At 40.8% G+C, this 21,011-nt stretch overlaps 1 protein-coding gene across 6 annotated transcripts; it reads left to right on the top strand.

The window, feature by feature from the left end:
- Positions 1 to 653: 653 nt before the first annotated feature.
- Positions 654 to 16,909, top strand: igf2bp3 (insulin-like growth factor 2 mRNA binding protein 3). 6 transcript variants are annotated; one of them, XM_079258985.1, is made up of 16 exons: positions 654 to 1,006; positions 1,954 to 2,014; positions 6,786 to 6,834; positions 9,809 to 9,860; positions 10,058 to 10,121; positions 10,650 to 10,928; positions 11,035 to 11,169; positions 12,091 to 12,213; positions 12,398 to 12,533; positions 12,796 to 12,927; positions 13,100 to 13,168; positions 15,096 to 15,218; positions 15,344 to 15,418; positions 15,552 to 15,683; positions 15,754 to 15,867; positions 16,398 to 16,909. In XM_079258985.1, exons 1-16 carry the CDS (start codon positions 832 to 834, stop codon positions 16,503 to 16,505), a joined length of 1,827 nt encoding a protein of 608 aa, XP_079115111.1. In that variant the 5' UTR covers positions 654 to 831; the 3' UTR covers positions 16,506 to 16,909. The 6 variants fall into 6 exon arrangements, with proteins under 6 accessions (XP_079115111.1, XP_079115112.1, XP_079115113.1 ...); XM_079258986.1 differs by having other exon boundaries at positions 15,099 to 15,218; XM_079258987.1 differs by having other exon boundaries at positions 15,102 to 15,218.
- Positions 16,910 to 21,011: the final 4,102 nt, after the last annotated feature.

The following is a 21,011-nucleotide window of genomic DNA, read 5'->3' on the forward strand; positions in this document are numbered from 1 at the left end:
TTGCTTGAGCTGTGTCATCAGTAGTACAGCGCACTTAACACAGCCGTGCGCACAAGCCCCCGCAGTATCAGCGTCTCCCTGTTATGGGCGTGCGTGAGCGCACTGCCGTTTTACTATTCCTCAGCCAACCAATGAGAAGCGAGGCTTTGCAGAGAAAAGGCACACGAATGTGCTTCTAGTAAAGATACACTAGTTTCTCACGGAATCCCTTTACGCACATAGCTCGCCAGGTTTTTTCCCCCCCAAACACCAATCCACTCATCCCCTTCTTTTTTTTTGCTTCACTCCCCTTTGGTGTCCCCACCCCAGATTCTCCGTGCAATTTTCCCCAATTCCAAACACTTAATTGAGCAATTGGGATTCCTCACGTGTGGGCTGATTTGTAGTTTGAACACGTGGCTCATTCAAAAAAGCCGGAATAGCAGAGGATTTTTTTTCCCACCCCTTTCTTCTTCTTATTCTGGGCTCTAGACTTAGAGGCGGGCGCCAGCCTTACCGTGTGTGACATTCTCTGTCTCTTTGCCAAAGGGGTTTGGAGGAAGACACAAAGTAGTTTCTCCTCCTTTTCACCCAGCCCGCCATCGTTCGGAGACACGAGATTAATAATTGAGCATTTATTTATTGCGCGACAGAGACAAGAGGGGCGAGGGAGCGCAAACGCACTGTGAGACTGCCAGTTTAAATCTATCTGTGGCTTGAACGACCGGGAAGCACGCCACAGTCACTCCGTAGTAGTAAAGGCGATTTGGGCTACTCCAAACACTGCATATCCGTGAGAGCAAGTAACTCTTCCCCCCTCAGCGTAAAGATTGTCCCTTTTCGGCGTGGAACATGAATAAGCTATACATAGGCAACGTGAGCGCAGAGACGAGCGAAGAGGACTTCGAAACTATCTTTGAGCAGTGGAAGATTCCGCACAGTGGTCCTTTTCTTGTCAAAACTGGCTATGCGTTTGTGGATTGCCCTGACGAGAAGGCTGCAATGAGGGCCATCGATGTTCTTTCAGGTGAGCACATTTTAACCACACTTGTTTCAAAAGAGGGAAAAGTGGAATTTAAATCACACACGAACTGCTACAATTGTCAAGATTGCCTTTTACTTCAGCCCCCCTCCCCCGAGAGAAATGCATGTAGTCTTGTAGGGTGGGGGTGTATCCAAGCGTTTCTCTCACACAACCTTTACTTGGCCTTTTGACACTGTGGGCTCAGATAAATGGCTTCCCTTTGGTTGGAGTGAAATTCTGCCCTTGTAATTTCACTGTGTGTAGCTGATAAAATGGTCGAGTAAACACAATCATGGGGATCCCAAAGCTTTACTGTTTGTGCTGTTTAAGGGCAGTAGGGTGCATAAGCAGCAGGGTTGTGGACACCGTGAAGTGAACCTGATCATGGGCTCACTTTGGCACGATTTTAAGCTGTGTTTTGATGCTGTCTTTTGACCGATGTCCTTCTGAACTTGTACACCTCTCCAGGTTTTAAACTATAGACCGTCTCTAGTAGCGAAAGCTTGCTACATTGTGAAGCCATTTCGTCCATGCTGACACACCAGGTGGTTTAATTGTGTTGGTCAAATGTAGGCCAACCAAGTGAGCCACACCACGAATTTGCTTTTGTGTATTATTCACCTCGATTCATGGGTTGTCATTTTATTCAAGTGAAGCCTGTTTGTACGGAACACGTATTAATTTACCTGAACTCCTTATTTTACGAACTGGGCTCATGTCAAGCTCTGCTGTGTCCTCGTGCTCATACACTTTGAACAATTAATGCTAAAATGCAAAATAAGCGTTTCTACATTTGCCGTTTTGGGATTTTTAGAACCCATAAATAAAATATGCAGTAAATTCCAACCTCAAGTACAGTAACAAAACATTAGGCTTATGTGAAGGGTCATGTGGCTTAAAAAATTAAGTAGGTTTTTTTTTTTTTTTTTTGTTTTTTTTTTTTTACTTAGGTAAAGTTGAACTTCACGGGAAAGTTCTTGAAGTGGAGCACTCGGTTCCTAAACGCCAAAGGTAGGTCAGGTTTTATTAACTAGTCTTGGTTCAACTCGTAGGAGTTCTAGTGTGTGTGTATGTGTGTATGGTTTTTTTTTTTTTTGTTTTTGTTTTTTTTTCCCTCCTTGCTTCACTGTAGCCATTTTCGACAAAGCCTTAATTTTTTATTTTTCTATATTTATATATAATAAAAACAAAAGGTGTGTTCGAGCAGCATCGTCAATTCGGAATTTTGTTTAGTTAAATGGCATATTCTCCCTGAATGGTTTTGAGTTGCATTAAGGGGGTGTATGGTAGTTTACTGTACGCCCTCCTCTCGCCATTACTGAGGAGTGCTCCTAAAACCGTTGTGCATTTGGGTTCACTTAGCACATGCTTGCACAAATCGCATTTGCACATCCACCATTGTTTTTAAGCATACGTAAAGCGTCCAGCACTTGAACTCAAAGCTGCCATGGCTAGTAAAAACCGGAGTGTGCAGGCAGAAGTGTGTTAAGAGTGAATGCAGGCTAGACTTGAGGCGTACAGGCCTTGTGGAGTCGTCCATTTGAGAAGGATCTGTCCGTCATTCTCCCTGCATGCCCAATGCTTCCGCCCTTCTCAGCACATTGTGCTGCTGTTGCATGAGATGGACTCACAAATGCGAGTGGAATGGGAGTTTTGGGGCCCAAGTCACGAAAACCATTGCTGTTCTAGTTGCACCCCCCCTCCTAACTAGTTCTAGTAGGTTGCCTCTTGGGTACTTCCCAAATAATGTAAAATAAAACATTTGTGGGCTAAACGTAATGTAAGCTGTGGGCGTAAAATAGCTGGGAGTTTTGTTTTAAAGTGTGCATGGTGTGGTCACGCAATTTTCTCATATTTATCTTTTATTTGAGCTAAACTCAATACCATTCATTACAAGTGGACGGTAATATTTTTGGGAAACACGTGTTAAATGCCTTGTATTGACGTTTGGTATAATTTACTGGAATTTGACGTAAAATAAGAAGCATTTAAAATGCAAGTCATGGCGAAAGACGATGGCTATTAAATTTGTGGATTTAAAAATATATATATATTTTTAACCTTTCAGAAAGAGCCTGGACGCAAAGACGTAGCATTTAGTTTTTTTTCTTTTTAAGATCTTGGACTGTTACACAAGCTTCACGTGGCAGCTCGTGGAGTTTTATTGTAGCGTGCATGTATAAACTAGGTGAGCTCAATATGAAGTTTGGCCTTAAATCTCATCACCTTCTTCCGTGTTTCTCACGACAAATTAGTGGCATTTCTTCAATTTAGTGCAGCCCGTCCTGTTGTCTATGGCAGCAACAGGCTCGAGTTTCAGCCATACTTGGAGGAGGAAGGGGGGTGGGGGGGAGAAAAAAAAAAAAGCAAAAAAAAAAAAAAAGCAAAATGTGCTTTTTGTACAACATGGAACATAAACGCAGGAGTCAATGGGAAGCGTAACGTACAGACGACGCTCACACATGCATATATCTATATATAGATGTATAGCCTACGCTGGTGCCCCATTTTTTTTTCATCACATCCCTGTAAATTTCTGTTGGGGGCTTGGCCAATCACCATGGCTTAACCTTCGAACTCATCAGGAAGAGGAAGTGCTAAAACATGCTGGAATGAAGATGAGGTGGCCACATTGGGTTCATGAAGAAAGGACTGTGAGTGACGTGTTGCAGTGCATGCTGTTCAACTTTTTTTAAAAACACCCCGGGCCATGTGGTCGAATAACGAGTTTGAGTTTGGCCTGATATTGAAGTAAAATAGGTACGGCAGCAAACAGTTAAATAAAAAAATTAACGTATAGTTGTGACTTTTTAAATATGTTTGTATTCTTTGACACAAATGCACTAAACTCATTGTGCTTAAACCAAACTGCGAAATCTACCACAATATTTGACAATTATCTTGACATTTAGTTTTTTTTTTTAATGTATTTTTTTCTGAAATGTAGCTAGACCATACATTTTTGTCAAATGGTGAACTAAAGCATCTTCATGGTCATTATGTACACTGCATAAATATATTCAAATTATTTTTCATGTAGAGTAAATTCAAGGGGGGCATCTCAAGTACATTTGTATCACGGAGAGAAAATGGCACAAAGGCATCTGTGTAAGCCAAACTTTCAAAGGTGTGTGTGTGTGTGTGTGTGTGTGTATGTAATGTGTTTTTTTTTTGTTTGGTTTTTTTTTGTTTTTTTTCCCTCTTCAATAGACATTAAGTTGTTCTGGTTAAAGTTTTGACTTAATTTATCTCCCTGAAAAGCAAGAGCAGACAGTTTAGATTGACATCCTTGTTCTGTAAGGATTGTGTGGTGAAATTTCTCCTGAGTCTTATAAGAATTTTTTTGTCTTGGGGTCACCAGGAACCCCCCCCCCCCCCCCCCCCCCCCCCCCCTTGCATGCAAAAAAGGTCATCTGGGCGAGGAAGTTGGTGTCACAATGTGGCTCCTTGTTTACTCGTACTGCAGGCAAAGCTTTCTTAACTTGCCCCTCTGAAGAAGTGTATTGTAAAAAATTTTATAATGGAAACCAAATTGGGATTTGCAGAAAATGTAAGGGATGTCAGCATAACTCAATTTCATCCTCAAGTTAATTATGTTCTTGCGTGCACAGTGGGCACTGGGCAGGTAAGTCCAGAAATGGACAGTGGAAGTCAGCTTGAGTTCTGTCATGGTGAATACCCAGTAGCTGTGGATGGGCGTTGAGTGCTACACTAAGGGTGGATGCTGGAAAAATGGCGATAAACACAGGTGTTGTTCATGCTAGTTGACTACTGAATACTGTGATTTTTATGGATGCATGTGCATACTTGCATATGACTTTCTCTGATTACTGCTGTGAAGTCCCATATATCTCACCTGGGTGACTGAGAAAGGGGCAAATATCTAAGATGTTGGTCAATTTTGAAAGTAAATAAGGAACATGGCCTCCTCCTGGCCCTCACCTGACAAGCCAACCCCAGTCACTCCTGGGCCTCTCCTCCTTCCCTTCTCCTGCTTTTAACTCTGCTCTACATGTTCCTGTCAGTGGACTTGTATGTGTCCATGACAACAGGGCCCCACCCCCACCGGGCAGAGAAGGCCCTTGTTACCCTTGCTTGAAACAGGTCTCCCCCCCCCCACACCCGCTATACCACACCCCATGCACACATACACTCCTCCCAAAATCAAAGGCTGTGGCGAGGAATGTATACCACCCACAACCCCCACCACACCACATACCCAGGCCGACTTCTTGTGTGTATCTGTGTGTGGAGCTATAGGTTAATCCGACTGGAAGTACTTTGTGCATTCACACATTTCGCATGGCTTTCCCACCGCAATGCAGAACATACAGAATAAGCCTGGAGAAGGGGGCTAGATCAGCCAGGAATAGCACTGTGGGCCGGAAAGGGTTGAAATTCCTGTTTTGGAATTTTCTTTACAATTTGACCAATTTAGTAGTTTTTTAATGTCATAGTAGCCACTCAGAGCTACTGTTAGCACAATGGTAGTTATAGCATCAAAACAAGAATTTCACACTTTTTTTCAAGCCTTGTTGCACACAAACTCTTTACTGTGTGAAATATTCTGTAGATAATTTTTTCCTAGTGCATGGGAAAATAGTTATAAATCCCCTCCATATGATTTTATTTCAAAGTGGAAATTAGGCAGCCATTAGCAGGAAGACGTTTTGTACAAATTGATTTTGAACATCTACGTCAATGGCTAAATATTGAAAAAGGGATATAAGCAGTATAACCCTTTTTAAAAATATTAAACTGAATTCACACACACACACACAAAAAATGGCTGCACACAACTTTGAATTAAGTGCATACTTCATAGGTTTCATGAGTTTCATGCTGATAATGGAAATGCTTTGGGGCCAAGGTTTGACCCCTTATGTGTGTATGCTCAAGCTTCTATCCATATGTACATTTTGTTCCTCTAGATCTGTGCTCTAACAGGCTGTGGACTTTGGAGTAGCATGCACTTTTCTCACTTTTTTTTTTTTTTTTTTAAAGCCAGTCACCACATGCAGACGGACACTTATGAAACTCTGACTCATTGATCCACAAGTTCCATTGTCTGTATGACCTGCACACATAGCCAGTATGCTCCTGTTGTACACAAAACCAATGAAACTGGGAACCCTAATGCTAAAGAAATGAATTGGGGATTTCTGTACTTGTTTCTGGTGACAGAGTACAACAGTACCATTGTAACTGCTAGTCTCCACTTGCTTCAGCTGTATGCATGCTCCCTATGAACAAGCACGCGATTTTGAGTAGCCTTTAGTGTCTCTGCTAGCAGATTCCTGCTGGTTTCTGTAGGCTTGTGCACACCCCCCTCCCTTTCCTTTAAAATTTAGCTACAACAGCTGGCTGCTCCTAGATAAGTGTCTATTTAGGCTGAAAAGAGTTGGCCTGAGCCTTGCAGCGGCCAGAGCTTCATGGTTTTGTGTTGGAGGGCACATGCTTTATTTGGTGGATGGGGAGGGGAACAAAACATTTTTCTTTAATTTTAATGTTCAGATTTTACACGCCTACAGTTTAGCTGCGTCTGTAAAATCTGATCTTATCCCTGTTCACCTGAGCTGGAAATATAACTGAGATCTTCTACTTCACTGGCTTGAGTGTTTTTTTTTTTTTTTTTTTTTTTTTTTTTTTTTCCCCCAGAGTGTATGGCTTTATTTATAAACTTAAATTAATTTAATTTCTTATTTTATATAAATTTTTTAACATATTTTCTCCCACATCTATCCTCCATCATTTTCCTTCCCCACTCTTCCTTTGTCTTCAGGAGCTGTAAGCTGCAGATCAGGAACATCCCGCCTCATATGCAGTGGGAGGTGAGTGCTAACAGGATGCTAACTGTTTCCAGGGCGGGGCACCATGGGACAGCCTGACTGGACTTCATATGGGAGTCTCTGGAGTCACCTAGCAGCTCCTATTTATTTATTTATTTATTTATTTATTTATTTATTTATTTATTTATTTAGCTAGCATTTCTTGAGCATGTAGTGGAAAATGAATTTGATCAGAGCTGCTGCTTGTGTTAATAGATGGGGATGATTGCCTGAAATTGGTGGATCAGAAATTGCTATTGAACAAGAGTATTTGAAAACTGTAGGACTTCAAATATTTTTCAGTTTGTTAACAAAAAGTTTGATAACGCGATAAGTGGTGAATGTGAATAAATCGCAGCAGAGTCTGATGGTGTTGGCAAAATACCCAAGGGAATGGAAGTATTTGTGGGATTACAGTCCTACATGTTTTGGTTAACTTATGACAGATAAAATACAAGGATGTTTGGTTTGTGTTACTGCTTGTAGTATATGGCAAACTTAAATACTTTTATATGAGGAGGAATTAAGTAAATTAACTATTTAAATGTGTATGATGTGATGGGTCATGTAACATTGCAACAAGAGGTCTGGTTATTGCACAGTACCAAGCCAGTGTTGCAGACTGGTGTAATTTTTGTTTTATTATTTTGGAAAAATGAACTTTTTTATGCCTATAGTGAAAGTGGAAAATGGTTAATTTTTAAAGCAGTTACATAAGTGTTTCCCTGGCATCTAAAGTGATCACTTTTTATTTTTTAAAAATTGTTTTATTGTCAATTTAATTTTGTCCCCTGCAATACTCGTGGAGTTTCAGATTTTTAATTAGCAGCTTTGATTCAGTGTGGTGACATATAAAGATCCTTGTAATAGTGCCTAGTTTTCTTGTTATAAACCTGATAAATTATTGCTGTTGTTGATGTGTACAAGGTCTAATTTTTACATGTTCATTAATCAGAAGGCTTTGAGCTTAGTCTGACATTGAGAAAAGTTATCTTAAGGAAAATGCACAACTCTTCCAGTGATTATTTTAACCCACAAAGCTAGTCTTGGCATTTTAGGCAAAAATAAACCTTTTTTTTTTTTTTTTTTTTAAACGTTTTTTTTTTGGGGTTTTTTTTTTTTTCTTCCCCTTTTGGGACGCTTCACAAAACCACATTTTGATTTTTCATTATGTCAAAGTGTCAGTAGTTGCACAAGCTCATTTAAAGTTTTTCAAAATTTCTTGAAGTGGGCAAACTGAGGCTTTTAAGTCTAAAAGTACACCTATTTTGATATTTTAAGGGTTGACGCATGAAAAGCTCATTGTCATCTATTGTATATCCACAGTAACGTCGAGCTTGTAGCATGATCAGATTTCACAGCCATTGTTTACTTAGTGAGAACCTACTGTGTTGGGCAGTGGTATGTGTTTGCCATGTGGAGCATGTTTTTCTTTTTGTGCATGGGAGAAGTTTGATTAAACTCTTCAGTATTAAGTATCCACTGTTCCATGTTGATTTTGAACATGTGCTGGGGACATGTGTATTCAAACAGCATTTATCTTTTCAACTTTAAATATCTCTAAATTGCAGTTAATTATCTTTAGGAATGACCAAACTTGCTTCTGGAATTTCTTCCACCTTTCTGTGACTTTCACTTGTGTGGTGTTTTTGTTTTTTTTTTTTGTTTTTTTTTTCCCCTTCAGATTTCGTGGTAGCATGTGCTTGCAGTGTTCAGTTAATTTTCTGCCCCATAAATGCAGAGAATCAAATGAGAATTTGTCTTAATGCACTGCACAATTGTTCAGAGATATTCCACAATCTTAAGGTTAATGCATGCTTTAGATTTCAGCTGGATTCATTTACTGTTCAAGTAGCTACGGACAAGCTTGGTTTTGCCATGGTGGGCTCGCCTCGTCCCTCATCTGCAGCTCCATATCCACCCATGTTCTTAATATGTAGCAAGTCGGCTATTTATTTTCTTTAAAAGGTGAACCCCTCCCCAGGGGGTAAGGGTCAGGAGAAGTGAGAAATAGAACAAAGTCAGATCCTTCCTTGTGAAGGCCTTGGACGTAGCTTATCGGGTAGATAAGACAACGGGTCATGTGTGTAGCTCTACAACAAGAGAATGGTGGTTAAGAGTAGTGGCGTGTTCACAAGCTGTTGTGGGTGGGTGGGCCTGGACCCCCCCCCCCCCCCCCCCCCCCCCCCCCCCCCCCCACTCTCCATGTGCACTGATTCACAGAATGTGTAGCATGAACTCGTACCCCTCCCCCCCCAGCTGCTGCTTCCTGCTGGAATGTACCCCACCCTTTCCTGAATGGCCTGGATTCCCATTGGCTGGGTTGAGTAGATGGACAGGCAGGGAAGCCAGCCACAGACAGCAAGGCTTGGCTTGAGGGAACTTGTTAGAATGCAGGAGCAGCCAATGATGAGTGGAGATGGCAGGGAGGCGGGAGGCTGCTTGGTTGGTGGTTTTGGAGAGTTGGGGGCAGGGGCAGGGGGGGGGGAGAACAGTCTTGTTGGTTAGAAAGTAGGGTTGAGCTCTTGGGGGTGTGGCCTCAGGTTCAACTGAGCATGGTCAGACATCCTGGCTTAGCTTAGAACCCTGCTCCCCCTCTCGCCCACATGTGATCACATCTGTGAATTGAATTCCTCTTGTTTTCCACTTTGGGGCCACTGGCCAACTTGTTGCTTTGTTTACAATGTGGACAGATACTTTTTGGACATTAGTATTTAAATAGTTGGAGCATGTTGGAAATGAGTGTCTTGCTGCTATTAAAGTTGGAAAATAAAAAATAACAAGAGCACAACAAAGTGCCCTCAGCAGAGTCATCGCTTGGTAGACCAAGCTTTAACAGGAATATTGCAGACTTATGCAACAATAAACTCCGGTGTGTCTTGGCAGCAAGCTTGGCTCTTTCTGGTGAAAGTGCTACTGCTCATCTACAGGTTCAGGTCAAAGCTACAAAATAAGATTTTTCTTTGTCCTTTTTAAGGTTTTGGACAGTATGCTTGCTCAGTATGGTGCCGTAGAGAGCTGTGAACAAGGTAAATGGTTTTAACTTTCTCTACAGTCCTGCTTAAGATGTATTTTAGACACATTGGTGTTGGAAGCTCATTGCATTTAGAATATCTGCATTGTTAGTTCTGTGTATGGTAAATTAATATAAAAGATGCCAAGTAGTCTGAAATTATAATACGAGGTGTCAATGTTTTTAATGTACATGACTGTTTTGTCCCCACAGTTAACACTGATACAGAGACCGCAGTAGTCAACGTTCGATATGCAGCTAAGGACCAGGCCAGAATGTAAGTGTGCACACACGTCTTTTTGTGGTGTGTATTCATGTAGATTTGCTCTATATATTTTTATTTTGCCTTCTACCTCCCAGTGTTCTGTACTGGACACAATTTCCTCTGGGTTTATTTAAAATTTTTATTTATTTTTAGAGAAAAGAAAAAGTCTTGCCCTAAAAACTGGTGTATTTTAATTTGATATGTTATGGATTGGGAGAGTAGTTTGGGCAAATGTCGTGGAGGGGGTTAAATTGGCCATTTGGTGCCCCCTGGTGTACGTGAGTTATAGTGCAGTGTTGGGCGAAAGTAGTTGTAGATGTCTAAAAGACCTAACCAAATTCCTGAGGCTAGCAAGAGAGGTGTGCACTAATTGGAAGTTCTGGTTTCACATGAGTGCATCTCTTGTTTCTTGGAAGGTGACACGCTCCTTTCACCTTAAAATTTGGACTCAGTCTCTACATTTTATTCAAAGTAAAGCTTTTTTATTATGAAAATTTTGCTTTTTTTAACGTTTTATGCAGAGACTGACTTTCTTTGCAGGGCAATGGAGAAGCTGAATGGATCGATGATGGAGAACTATGCTTTGAAAGTGTCGTATATCCCAGATGAGACGGCTGCCACAGAAGGTCCTTCAGCAGGGGGAAGAAGAGGCTTTAATGCACGTGGGCCTCCTCGTTCTGGTTCCCCAGGTTTGGGTACTCGGCCCAAAATGCAGTCCGACATCCCGTTGCGCATGCTTGTTCCAACCCAGTTTGTAGGTGCGATTATTGGCAAGGAGGGTGCCACTATCCGCAACATCACCAAACAGACCCACTCAAAGTACGTACACAGAGGTCAGGAATTAAACTGAACATTGCAAGTATAAAGCATCTCTTAGTTTGGTGAGACATTGCTTAAAATGGATTGCAACTTTCTTTTACTCCAGGATTGATATCCATCGGAAGGAAAATGCAGGAGCTGCAGAAAAGCCAATCACAATTCACTCAACCCCTGAAGGTTGTTCTAAAGCCTGCAGAACCATCATGGAGATCATGCAGAAGGAAGCCCTCGACACAAAGTTGTGAGTTCATACCAGAACAAAAACTTCAACTTGATTTTATAGTTTTGTCTCTCCTGACAGTGGTGAAGGGTCCATTCCTTTAAAAATGGACCAGATCTTACTTTATTTTATTTTTCCTCATTTTACACTGTGTTCAACACAGTGAGAAATTCAAACATGTTCATGCAGTTGTTTGGTTGAAATGATTGACTAAAAATATGACTGAAATTGAAAACAAATGGCTTTCATATACAAACGAGTCAAACATGAAATGTAGAACATCTTGAGGATGCAAAAGCTGCTACTACACTGCTTCTAAATGACTTTCTAGTCACTGAGGTAGCCTTTTCTTTAGCTGAGGCTCATGCTCTAAAACTAAACAAGGGCTACTCTGTTTGGTTCCATAAGAGCTGCAGACCTGCAGGTATTCAGTGTATCTGTGCTTCATCACACCTGAATCTAAATGGATTTAGCAGCCTATGAATTCCTGCAGCATGACTCTGTGTTAGGTGTGTTGAAGCAGGGATACATTGAATAGTTGTAGGTCTGTGGAGCTCGTCGAACTGAAATGAATAGCTCTGCTTTAAAGTGATTTAGAACTGCACCAAAGAGTTCATCCATTGCCTTTGCTCCACTTCAGTTTCATTCAATTTAGCTGTTTTTATTTTTTTAATAACCTTATATCTTGCTGCCAGATAAAAATGAGACCAGAGATGGCTCTTGAACGAGGAATAATTTTGCCTCTAAACATCTCAAGTGCAGAGATTCAAGAGGACTAAAAATGTTGTCTTTTTTTTTTTCTGTAGTCTTACATGTTTGTGCTGTGGGAGCATCATTGGATAATGATACTTGACAACATGAAGGCAAATGGATACTAGCATAACAGATCTATGTGGTTTAGTATTTAGATTTGAGAATTGACTTGCTGTCCTTCTTGTTTAGCACTGAAGAGATCCCACTGAAGATCCTTGCACACAACAACTTTGTAGGAAGGTTAATAGGAAAGGAAGGACGCAACCTGAAAAAAATTGAGCAGGACACGGGGACCAAGATCACAATCTCACCGTAAGGTTTTTTTTTTTCTTCTCAATACACAGAGCTAAATGATGGCTCACCTTCTCGATTATCTAGTCGACTAATAAAAGTGCCATTTGGGTTTGCATTTTTATTTTACTCATTGTATTTAGTCTTGTCATTTTTATTTTTTTTTGTTTTTAACAAACGCTGTTTCCATGACATTACTGTCCAGTCTCCAAGACCTCACCCTGTACAACCCAGAACGGACCATCACAGTAAAGGGCTCCATCGAAGCGTGCTCAAGAGCTGAAGAGGAAGTGATGAAGAAGATCAGGGAATCTTATGAAAGCGACATGGCTGCTATGAATGTAAGCATTTTCAGCACTTTGTTTCCTTTTTAGCAAGTGCTTTAAGGTATGATATGTAATATGGATGACCAAAATATCCACCTGTCATGGCCGCACTTGTCCTGTTTCATCATGTGAATGCACACATTTTTTTTTACTTTAGTAGTTCATCCCAAAAATCAATTTGATGTATCTAAGATAAATATTTTTAAAACTGCAGAGTATCAGTGATTTTTAGTTTATTACGCATGCATTTATTAAAAACGTTGACATTTCTCCTCAGCTCCAGTCCAACCTGATTCCAGGCTTGAATCTGAATGCGCTGGGTTTGTTTCCCAGTGGTGCCTCAGGAATGGGTCCCTCCATGTCAAATGTCCCACCTCCTGGAGCCCATGGTGGTTGTGCATCTTTTGGAGTAAGTGTCAGGCTCCCCTGCATGCTGTACGGTGGCGTTCATCATACACTACACAACCCCAGGACTGACTTAACTTTGTTTGCTGCACTCCTGGGTCAGGCTAATGAAAGCCATTAAAGCCCCAATAGAGATCAGTTTTGAGCAACTCAGTTTTGTTTCCTTTTTCCTCTAGTGCAGTCCTTATGGGGGCGAGGGGCCGTTTTGGGCCTCTTTGCTGTCGGCGAGCAGCCAGCCCCTTGCTGTAAGTTATGCATTCAAAAGTGCTTTGCACGGCTTGTGGCTGCTCGCTGCAGGATCAGGGAGGCGGTTTGCTACAATATTTCCTCCAGATGCCCAGTAATTAACTTTCATGCATTCAGTCAGGTGGATGGGAAATTTTTAAGCCTTAAATGGATGTGGCATCAATGTGGTGTAAAATGTTAAATTTTTATTATGTTTTGTTGAAACAGTTGTAGTCTGCTACTTTTCCATTAATTGTTCTCAGGGCTTGTAAAGGTGCTACGCTGTTCACCATTCAGCTGCTTTTGAACCCATTATACTGTGATAGCACTGTTAATAGTATCTCTTTAAAACGTCTTACATTCACTGTCGTGTAAAAGCTCATTTTTAAGTAATTGACATCCGGATTCCTACTGGCATATGCTAACGTCTCGTTTCATATACTTTTACCAGACGGCAGACAGCCACAGATTAAGAAAATTTGGACTCCCCTTTTAGGTTAATCCAGTGAGCAAAGTTTACATTTGCCATCCGTCATGTTGTCAAAGCAATATTTATGTGAAGTTTCCCCAGCAGCGTTGCAGTGTTGCTCAGTGGCTGATGGATACCGAAATCCGTTGCTACAGTCACTTTCCAAGAACGTAACTGCATCAAATAGAAATCATGCATAACATTAGACAAGATTGGCATCACTTCAACAGAAATCAGAGTATTGTTGCCCCCCCTTTTGGTTTGTGTTGTCAGGTATCTTGTTTATGAAGCATTCATAGTTGATTTTTAACAGTAGGAAACGCCTTACATATTCATAGTGCTTCACAACAGCACATTTAGCTCTTTTAGCTGCCCGCTGCAACATGGAGGATGTGCTCAGTACATGGAACAGCTTAAAATGACGCTCTCTTGGCATTGTGATTTTTCGTTTTTGCTTTGACACCAGAAAGAGATCATTAGTTTAAGTAAGGTGAACCCCTTAACGATTAAGTACACTAGGTAAAAAACAAAGTGGTTAAAGTACTGATCACCATGTGAAAACGTTGCCAGAGTCGATGTCTTTTTGTTCCTGGGGGCTGCGTCGCTGGTACTTAATCCTGTTTCTTTTGAAACTCGCTGTTTGCTGGCATTTGGCTTTCCTGGCTTGTATTAACAGTGTCTGAGCATACAGCAGGGGTGGGCAACTCAAGTGAGGACTGCAGTCATGCAAGTTTTGGGAGGTTCCCTGCTGCTTCACACTGACTCAAATCAATGGGTAAATGCCTAACTTGTGCAGAGTTTCACTTCAGCATTTGAATAAATCTAATTAAATCAGATAGGTGTCAGGTTTGTTGCAGCAAGGAAACATCTGATATCTGAAGGACTGCACCCTTTAAGGACCGGAGTAGCCCTCCCCTGCCATACAGTATCAGTTCCCAGGGCTCAGAGTTAGCTGTTTGAAGGACTGTGCATCTATACATTCACAAAAGTAAAACTTGTTTGTATCAAACTCTTCCACAGGTTTTTTTTCCCTTTGGCTTGAGCCCAGTTATCCATTGCAGTAAATGTTGGCAGAGAATAGAGTGCAACTTCCGAAGGTCGAGTTGGCCAGACTTTCCAAAACTCTGCTGCATCTTTGCATTATTGAAAATGAAATTTTCAGTGATTATGAGCTTGACTGTCCTATTGAGATACTACGATCCACCTGATTTTGATATTAGTTACTAATCTTTTGCATGTGGAAGGGTTTGTTTTGGGGTTTTTTTTTTTTGCCTTTACACTAATTTAAGGATTGTTAGATTAACCTATAAGGAAATTCAGTGGATGTTTATTTGTCAAGAAGGGCTGGTATACGCTCAGATTCGCACTCCTGAAGCTTCTGCTTTACTATCTGCATTTGCTGGAGCTGTGTATATGTTCTGCCGTTGCTGCCTTTGACCCACACCTGGTCACCGTATTACTGAGGTGTTTGTACCCAGCAGGGACAGCCCGAGTCGGAGACGGTTCACCTGTTCATTCCTGCACTTGCAGTGGGAGCCATCATTGGAAAACAGGGTCAACACATCAAACAGCTGTCACACTTTGCTGGAGCCTCTATCAAGGTGCGTTACTGACAGGCAGTGAAACTGAGATGCCATGATGATGCTGACTGTCTTCCCATATTCACTTTATAGGAACTGGAAGCATAAGTAATGGCTGCTGTTTATTAATCTTGTCCCTGTTTCAGATTGCCCCTGCAGAAGGAATGGATGCCAAGCAGAGAATGGTCATCATTGTTGGTCCACCTGAGGCTCAGTTTAAGGTGCTGAACATTCACAACTCTTTCATCAGTGTGTCTTTTAGATTGATCACCTTAGGAGCTGAAATGATGTGAATTAATTCTGTTTTGTAAATGCATCAAAGTAATCTGTACCTGAACCTTGTTCCGGTTGCAGGCTCAGTGTCGTATCTTCGGCAAGCTGAAAGAGGAGAATTTCTTTGGACCCAAAGAAGAGGTGAAGCTGGAGGCTCACATCAAGGTTCCCTCCTTCGCCGCTGGGCGTGTCATTGGGAAGGGTGGAAAAACGGTGAGCACTCATAAAATAACTGAGAAATCTAAGCAAGATTTTGCTCCCATATTAAATAACCTTATTACAGGTAAACGAGCTGCAGAATCTGACTTGTGCAGAAGTGGTGGTGCCCAGGGACCAGACACCAGATGAGAATGACCAAGTCATAGTAAAGATCAGTGGACACTTCTTTGCATGTCAGGTGGGTCATCTAAAGTACAAACTGACATAATTTCAGGAAGATTGTAGTTTCCCTGAAGCACACAACTGGAATTGCTGTCTCACATTGAACGTTCATACAAGACCCTGTCTTTTACCACAGTGACATATGACCATTTTTAATACCAATGTCCAGTACCTTATGTAGGTTGGTTTATGGCTCAGTTCAATCTGAAAATCTGTTTATAGCACAGGTGTCAAACTACAATCTTCGAGGGCCAGTATCCTGCAGGTTGTCTACATGCTCCAACACACCTGATAGAAATGAATGAATGAAAAGGTTGACAAGAAGCTGTTGAGTCCATTTGATTTAAATCAGGTGTGCTACTGCAGAAGAAAAACCCTGCTGAATACTGACTGAAGTTTCACACCCTTGATTTATAGTATTAGTATAGTATTGTCACTCAAGAGCTGACGGAGACCTGCTAAAAGAAATGTAATGGGATCCTTCTAAAAACTGACATGATTCGTTCTTCCGGTGGTCTGATCGCTGCCTTTTATTGTGTCATTTAGTTGGCCCAGAGGAAGATTCAGGAGATTCTGGCCCAGGTGAGGAGGCAGCAACAGCAACAGCTTAAACCTGCACCTGGAGCCCAACCGCCATTGCCCCGCAGGAAGTAAAGGTCCAGCGGATCTGGAGGAATGGTGACTGAATCTGTCAGAAGGCTTGACAGATGGACAGACAGAGCAGAGTCCAGGGGGTAAGATGACAGTGGGTTCTAATGCTCATCTCAGGAGTTGGAGGTTATCAAAACCAAATCAAACATCCACCCCTCTTTGACTTACTTGATGGACGTTCAAGTGTGGCAAAAAAGGACCTAAGCCTCTGAAGCTCCACCCACTTCACATCTCTGGATCTCCTGTGAGAATGTACCTCTGAGGGCTCCCAACGTCACCTGCCCTCACATGTACGCACCCCCTTGACTGTGCTCCTCCCCCCACGGGTGTTTTTATTTTCTCTTTTTACACTAGACACACAGAAGAAGTAAGAGTCCTCCCCTCCTATCACCCTTTGGTGTGATTCGTCAAACATGAGATGTTTTGGTTGACTTCAGATTTAAATTTTTCCTTTTTTTTTTAGTGTTAAATTGGTAAAAGCTTTCTTGTGAGGTTTCTATGAAAAGGAAAAGGCATTGCTTGGTCCTAATTGGACTGACAAAGGTTGTTTTTTTTTTTTTTTTGTGTGTGTTTTTTCCCTGGAGGATGGGGAGGGTTGGCTGTAGTTGGATGGGTCGTCTTTAAGCAAAAGATTCTTGTTTTAGGACAGGACCCCTGCTAAGGTGGAATAAGAGTCCTGGCCTTGTAATGATAGTGGCATTTTTAAAAAAAAAAAGAGAAAATTTGGATGCATTTTATAGATAGACCTATATAAATAGATGACTATAAATAAATATATATACACATATAAATAATAGATATATAATTTAGAGAGCGCAGCAAAATGACACTTAGGGAAATGGTGCCGAACTGCTGCTGCCCAGACAAACAATTAAATATGCATTTTACTTAACTACCTCAGGATCTAGTACCTCAAGAGAGAAAAAATGATTATATATATGAGAAGTTTTTTTTGTTTTAATTTTACTTTTGTGGTATTTTGTATACTTTATAAAGCTGATGGTCTTTTGAACATTTTTATTTTTTTAAGAAAAATTGAAATTTGGTCAGCTGCCAACTGACCTTGCCTTTAACTCTGGTGCTTGAGGTGGCATTGTACATTTGTATGTGTGACTTGAGATGACCCTGTACATAAAGTCTATTTGTACATAGCAGCCCTGGAGCAAGAGTTGGCACCAGTCAGCTGGCGGCTGACAGACTTATTGAGAAAATTGCCTCAGTTTTTCCCCTGAGGGTCCATCATCTTTTTGAAGGAATAAAAAAAAAAAAAAAAATTTAAAAATTTAAAAAAAAAAAAAAAATAGTAGGAAACAACTTTAAGAAATGCAAAAGATGCCAACCGTACATACTTGCAGCAATGCCTTTTTTTTTTTTCTAATTTTTTTTTGGTGGGCAGGGGGTAGTTAACATTAAGGTAATGGTACTTGTCAAAATTTCCTTTTACACCTTCTGACCGGGGTGCTCCAGCACTGAATGCGAAGGGTCCTCCCCGTAGCTTTTGTAGGCACAGAATTTTTTCTTTTTTTTTTTTTCCCCCCTTTTCCAAGTCATCTGCCACTTTCTGGATGTTATCTTATTACACTCAATGCTCAAATCTGTTTTTATTTTCATAGAGCAGGCTATTCTGGAGCAGAGTGGCTTTTTTTTTTTTTTTTTTTTTTTTTTTTTTTTTTGTTTGTAGCTCAACCATTAAGTCAATGTTATTTACTGCATGAGATGAGGGTAGGGGGAGTCATACTGACAGATGCAATATATACTTTTATATATTTTTGGGTGCTTTAGGAAATTTTGAAATTCTCAGTAGGACAAGTGTTAACCATCATTTTGTTTGAACTGGGAAAACTAGCCAGAAAAGATACAAAAAAGTGGAACCCTGACTTATGGAGAAAGATAAGAAAGGAATCCAAAACTTAAATACAGATTATTGTTTCCATGCCGAATGTAAATATGTTGATTGTGGTAAAAGTGCTAGTGTATCCATGCTTCCACAGTAGAACGCCGTCTACCTCTGCTGAGGGGGTGGGGGGTTGTTGTGGCACGAGGCACCTTGCCCCACCCCCACTGAGCGCCAGCGCGCCGATACCTCAGAACACTTCTCTACCTGGGCGCGCCTTCCTTACACCGTGCTTAACTGAGGGGCACAAGCGATACTTAAGATTATCCCTGGACATCTCCCAGTTGAGTCTTTCCTGCCAACCTACCCTCCTCACAACCCCCTCTCCTCTTCCAGTTTGTTTTTTGATCTACCTCTTTAGATACATATTTGAAGTAGAGGCATCCTATTTTAGAATTTAACCACCCCCCCCCCCCCCCCCCCCCCCCCCCCCCTCCCACTCAACCCCCACTCCCCACTTTTACACATCTCCCAAATGAGAATTACAAACTTAAAACAAACCATGAACTAATTTAGAATTGAGAATCAAGAGATTTTTCTTTTTGCAAGTGTTTATATATATATATATACTCCTTTTGGCTTTATTGAAATCTTCAGTGGTTACTACTTTCTGCTTTCTGTTTTTGGTTGTGGCTTAAATGTATTTGAACTTTCTTGCTTTGGTTTTTGTGAAAAGGGTCAAATCACTTCTTTTTTTTTTTTTTTTTTTTTTTTTTTTTTTTTCTTCTCAATAGCTGATACAGAAAATCAGTTTAATAAATGGCCTGCCTTTTTTTCTTCCCAATTTGATTTTGTAGGATTTCAAGATATAAGTCCTGTTTCCTATTTTCACTGATGCTACACTTTATCTGATTTGATAACGCTTTTTTTTTTTCTGTTAGCATTTCTTGGCTGTGTAACATGAAACATCCTTTTGGTGTGGCACAGATGTGAGGGACTGGATCTGTTTTATGGGAAAAAAAGAAAAAAAATCATCTGACTTAAGCATGATATCCCCTCCCCACCTGCCCCTCTGTTCAACCATGCTTGTGCCCCTTCACCTCTCACACACGGCTCCACTTGTCAAATGCCTCTGAATGAATAAAAGGAAAAAAAAAAAAAAAAGTAAACTGTGGTGTTTCTCTTCCATCTCTCTGAAGACATAAGAACTTGTGTGTATTTCGCTGGCTTGCTCTACAGGTGACTGCATCTTTTAGTAGCAGGAGATTGGTGATTATCACATTGCTCATTTTTGTTGCGTCTAAAACACCATGCAGTTTCATTCAAATCAGTCCTGCCACACTTCAATTATGTTGGACACTAGTCAATAAGGACATTTCCTCTGCTGTGAGAAGAGATTTTATGGGAATTTGACATCCCTTGATGGCTGAGAAAGCAATTCAATTTTTTCCCCCCCTTTCTTTTTGGTCCAGGGCATCACTTTGAAACACTCTTTGCTTTATGGCAACACTTCACACGGCAATAACTGGTAATTTACACCATGGGTGTTTTAAGGGCAAATTATGGCTGGTGCAGAAAAACCCCAAGAGGACACAATAGGAGAAGGCAAGGAAAAGAGAGAATAGGAAAGAGCTAGAGAGAAGACTGGTCGGCATTGGACTAACTTTTGTTTGTTGGCGAGAGCTCAGAAAGAGTTTAGGTCAGATCTTTCGAAGTTTAGTAAGTTTAATTTCATTTAGGGTTTTTTTTTTTTTTTTTTTTTGTCCCCCCCCCCTAATTTAGGGGGTTTGAGTGAGTCCATCACAGGGCTGGGACTTCAATAACATCTGAACAACCATGCATTATAAGTCTCTAAAAAAAAATATATAAAACAATCTTTTTCAAGAAACTCAAGTGACTAGGGATAAAACTTTACAAATGAATAATTGCAGGCTGATGGCAAATCCTCCCTTTTATAGATAAAATCACAGAAATCGGTTGTTGAAACAACTATTTTGACATTTTCCTGTCTGGGTTTCACGCTCAACACAGGATTGAGTTTGTTCTTGTAAAAGGAATAAACTGCATCCATTTAAACAGCTTTAGCTGATTAGTGTTGGTCTAAGTTGTTGTGCATCTTTCAGCCCAAATTCCAGAAAGGTCTTTTCATTTTGAACAAAGTGAAAACTAAGTCCTTCAAATTACTTGAGATTCACATTCATCATTTAATTCACAACAGTACATAGCAAATATTTTAACTGCAAAGTCGGACAATTGTTTTTTATTTTTGCATGAAATGAGCCCATGTCTAATCTGCCGTATCCATCTGCAGATGCAAACTAAGGCTGTACCATGCAAAAGCGCTGTTGTGTCTTGTAAGCCAAGACACAGTGGAAATGACTCAGGTGTGTGTTATCTGTTAAGTTCCAAATAGCATCTCTTATCTCTAATTATATGGATGCATGTTTTGGAAGGAACTGTAAATCCTGAAAAGTAAAGGTTTTAAAGGAATATATGCTCCCACCAGAACAATGTCTGTCAGAGAAGGCCTTGAATGTTTAGCCAGGACAATGTAAAACCACATACTGCAGGTATGGCCTGCATTTAGTCCAGATCTTTCACCCATAGAGAACATGTGGCATGCTACTTGTTTTTTTTTTTTTTTTTGCAGGACAAAGATGATCTGGTTTTGTAAT

The sequence above is a fragment of the Telmatherina bonti genome, assembly GCF_933228915.1.
Source record: "Telmatherina bonti genome assembly, chromosome: 19".
In the NCBI taxonomy this organism is placed as follows: Eukaryota; Metazoa; Chordata; class Actinopteri; order Atheriniformes; family Telmatherinidae; genus Telmatherina; species Telmatherina bonti.

What these genes read in the sequence shown, in the direction of transcription:
- igf2bp3 (XM_079258985.1), top strand. Translation starts at nt 832, where the DNA reads ATGAATAAGCTATACATAGGCAACGTGAGCGCAGAGACGAGCGAAGAG. An exon ending in CGCCTCATATGCAGTGGGAG is followed by an intron (nt 6,835 to 9,808) that starts GTGAGTGCTAAC and finishes GTCCTTTTTAAG; the next exon opens with GTTTTGGACAGTATGCTTGC. An exon ending in GTGGTTGTGCATCTTTTGGA is followed by an intron (nt 12,928 to 13,099) that starts GTAAGTGTCAGG and finishes TTTTTCCTCTAG; the next exon opens with TGCAGTCCTTATGGGGGCGA.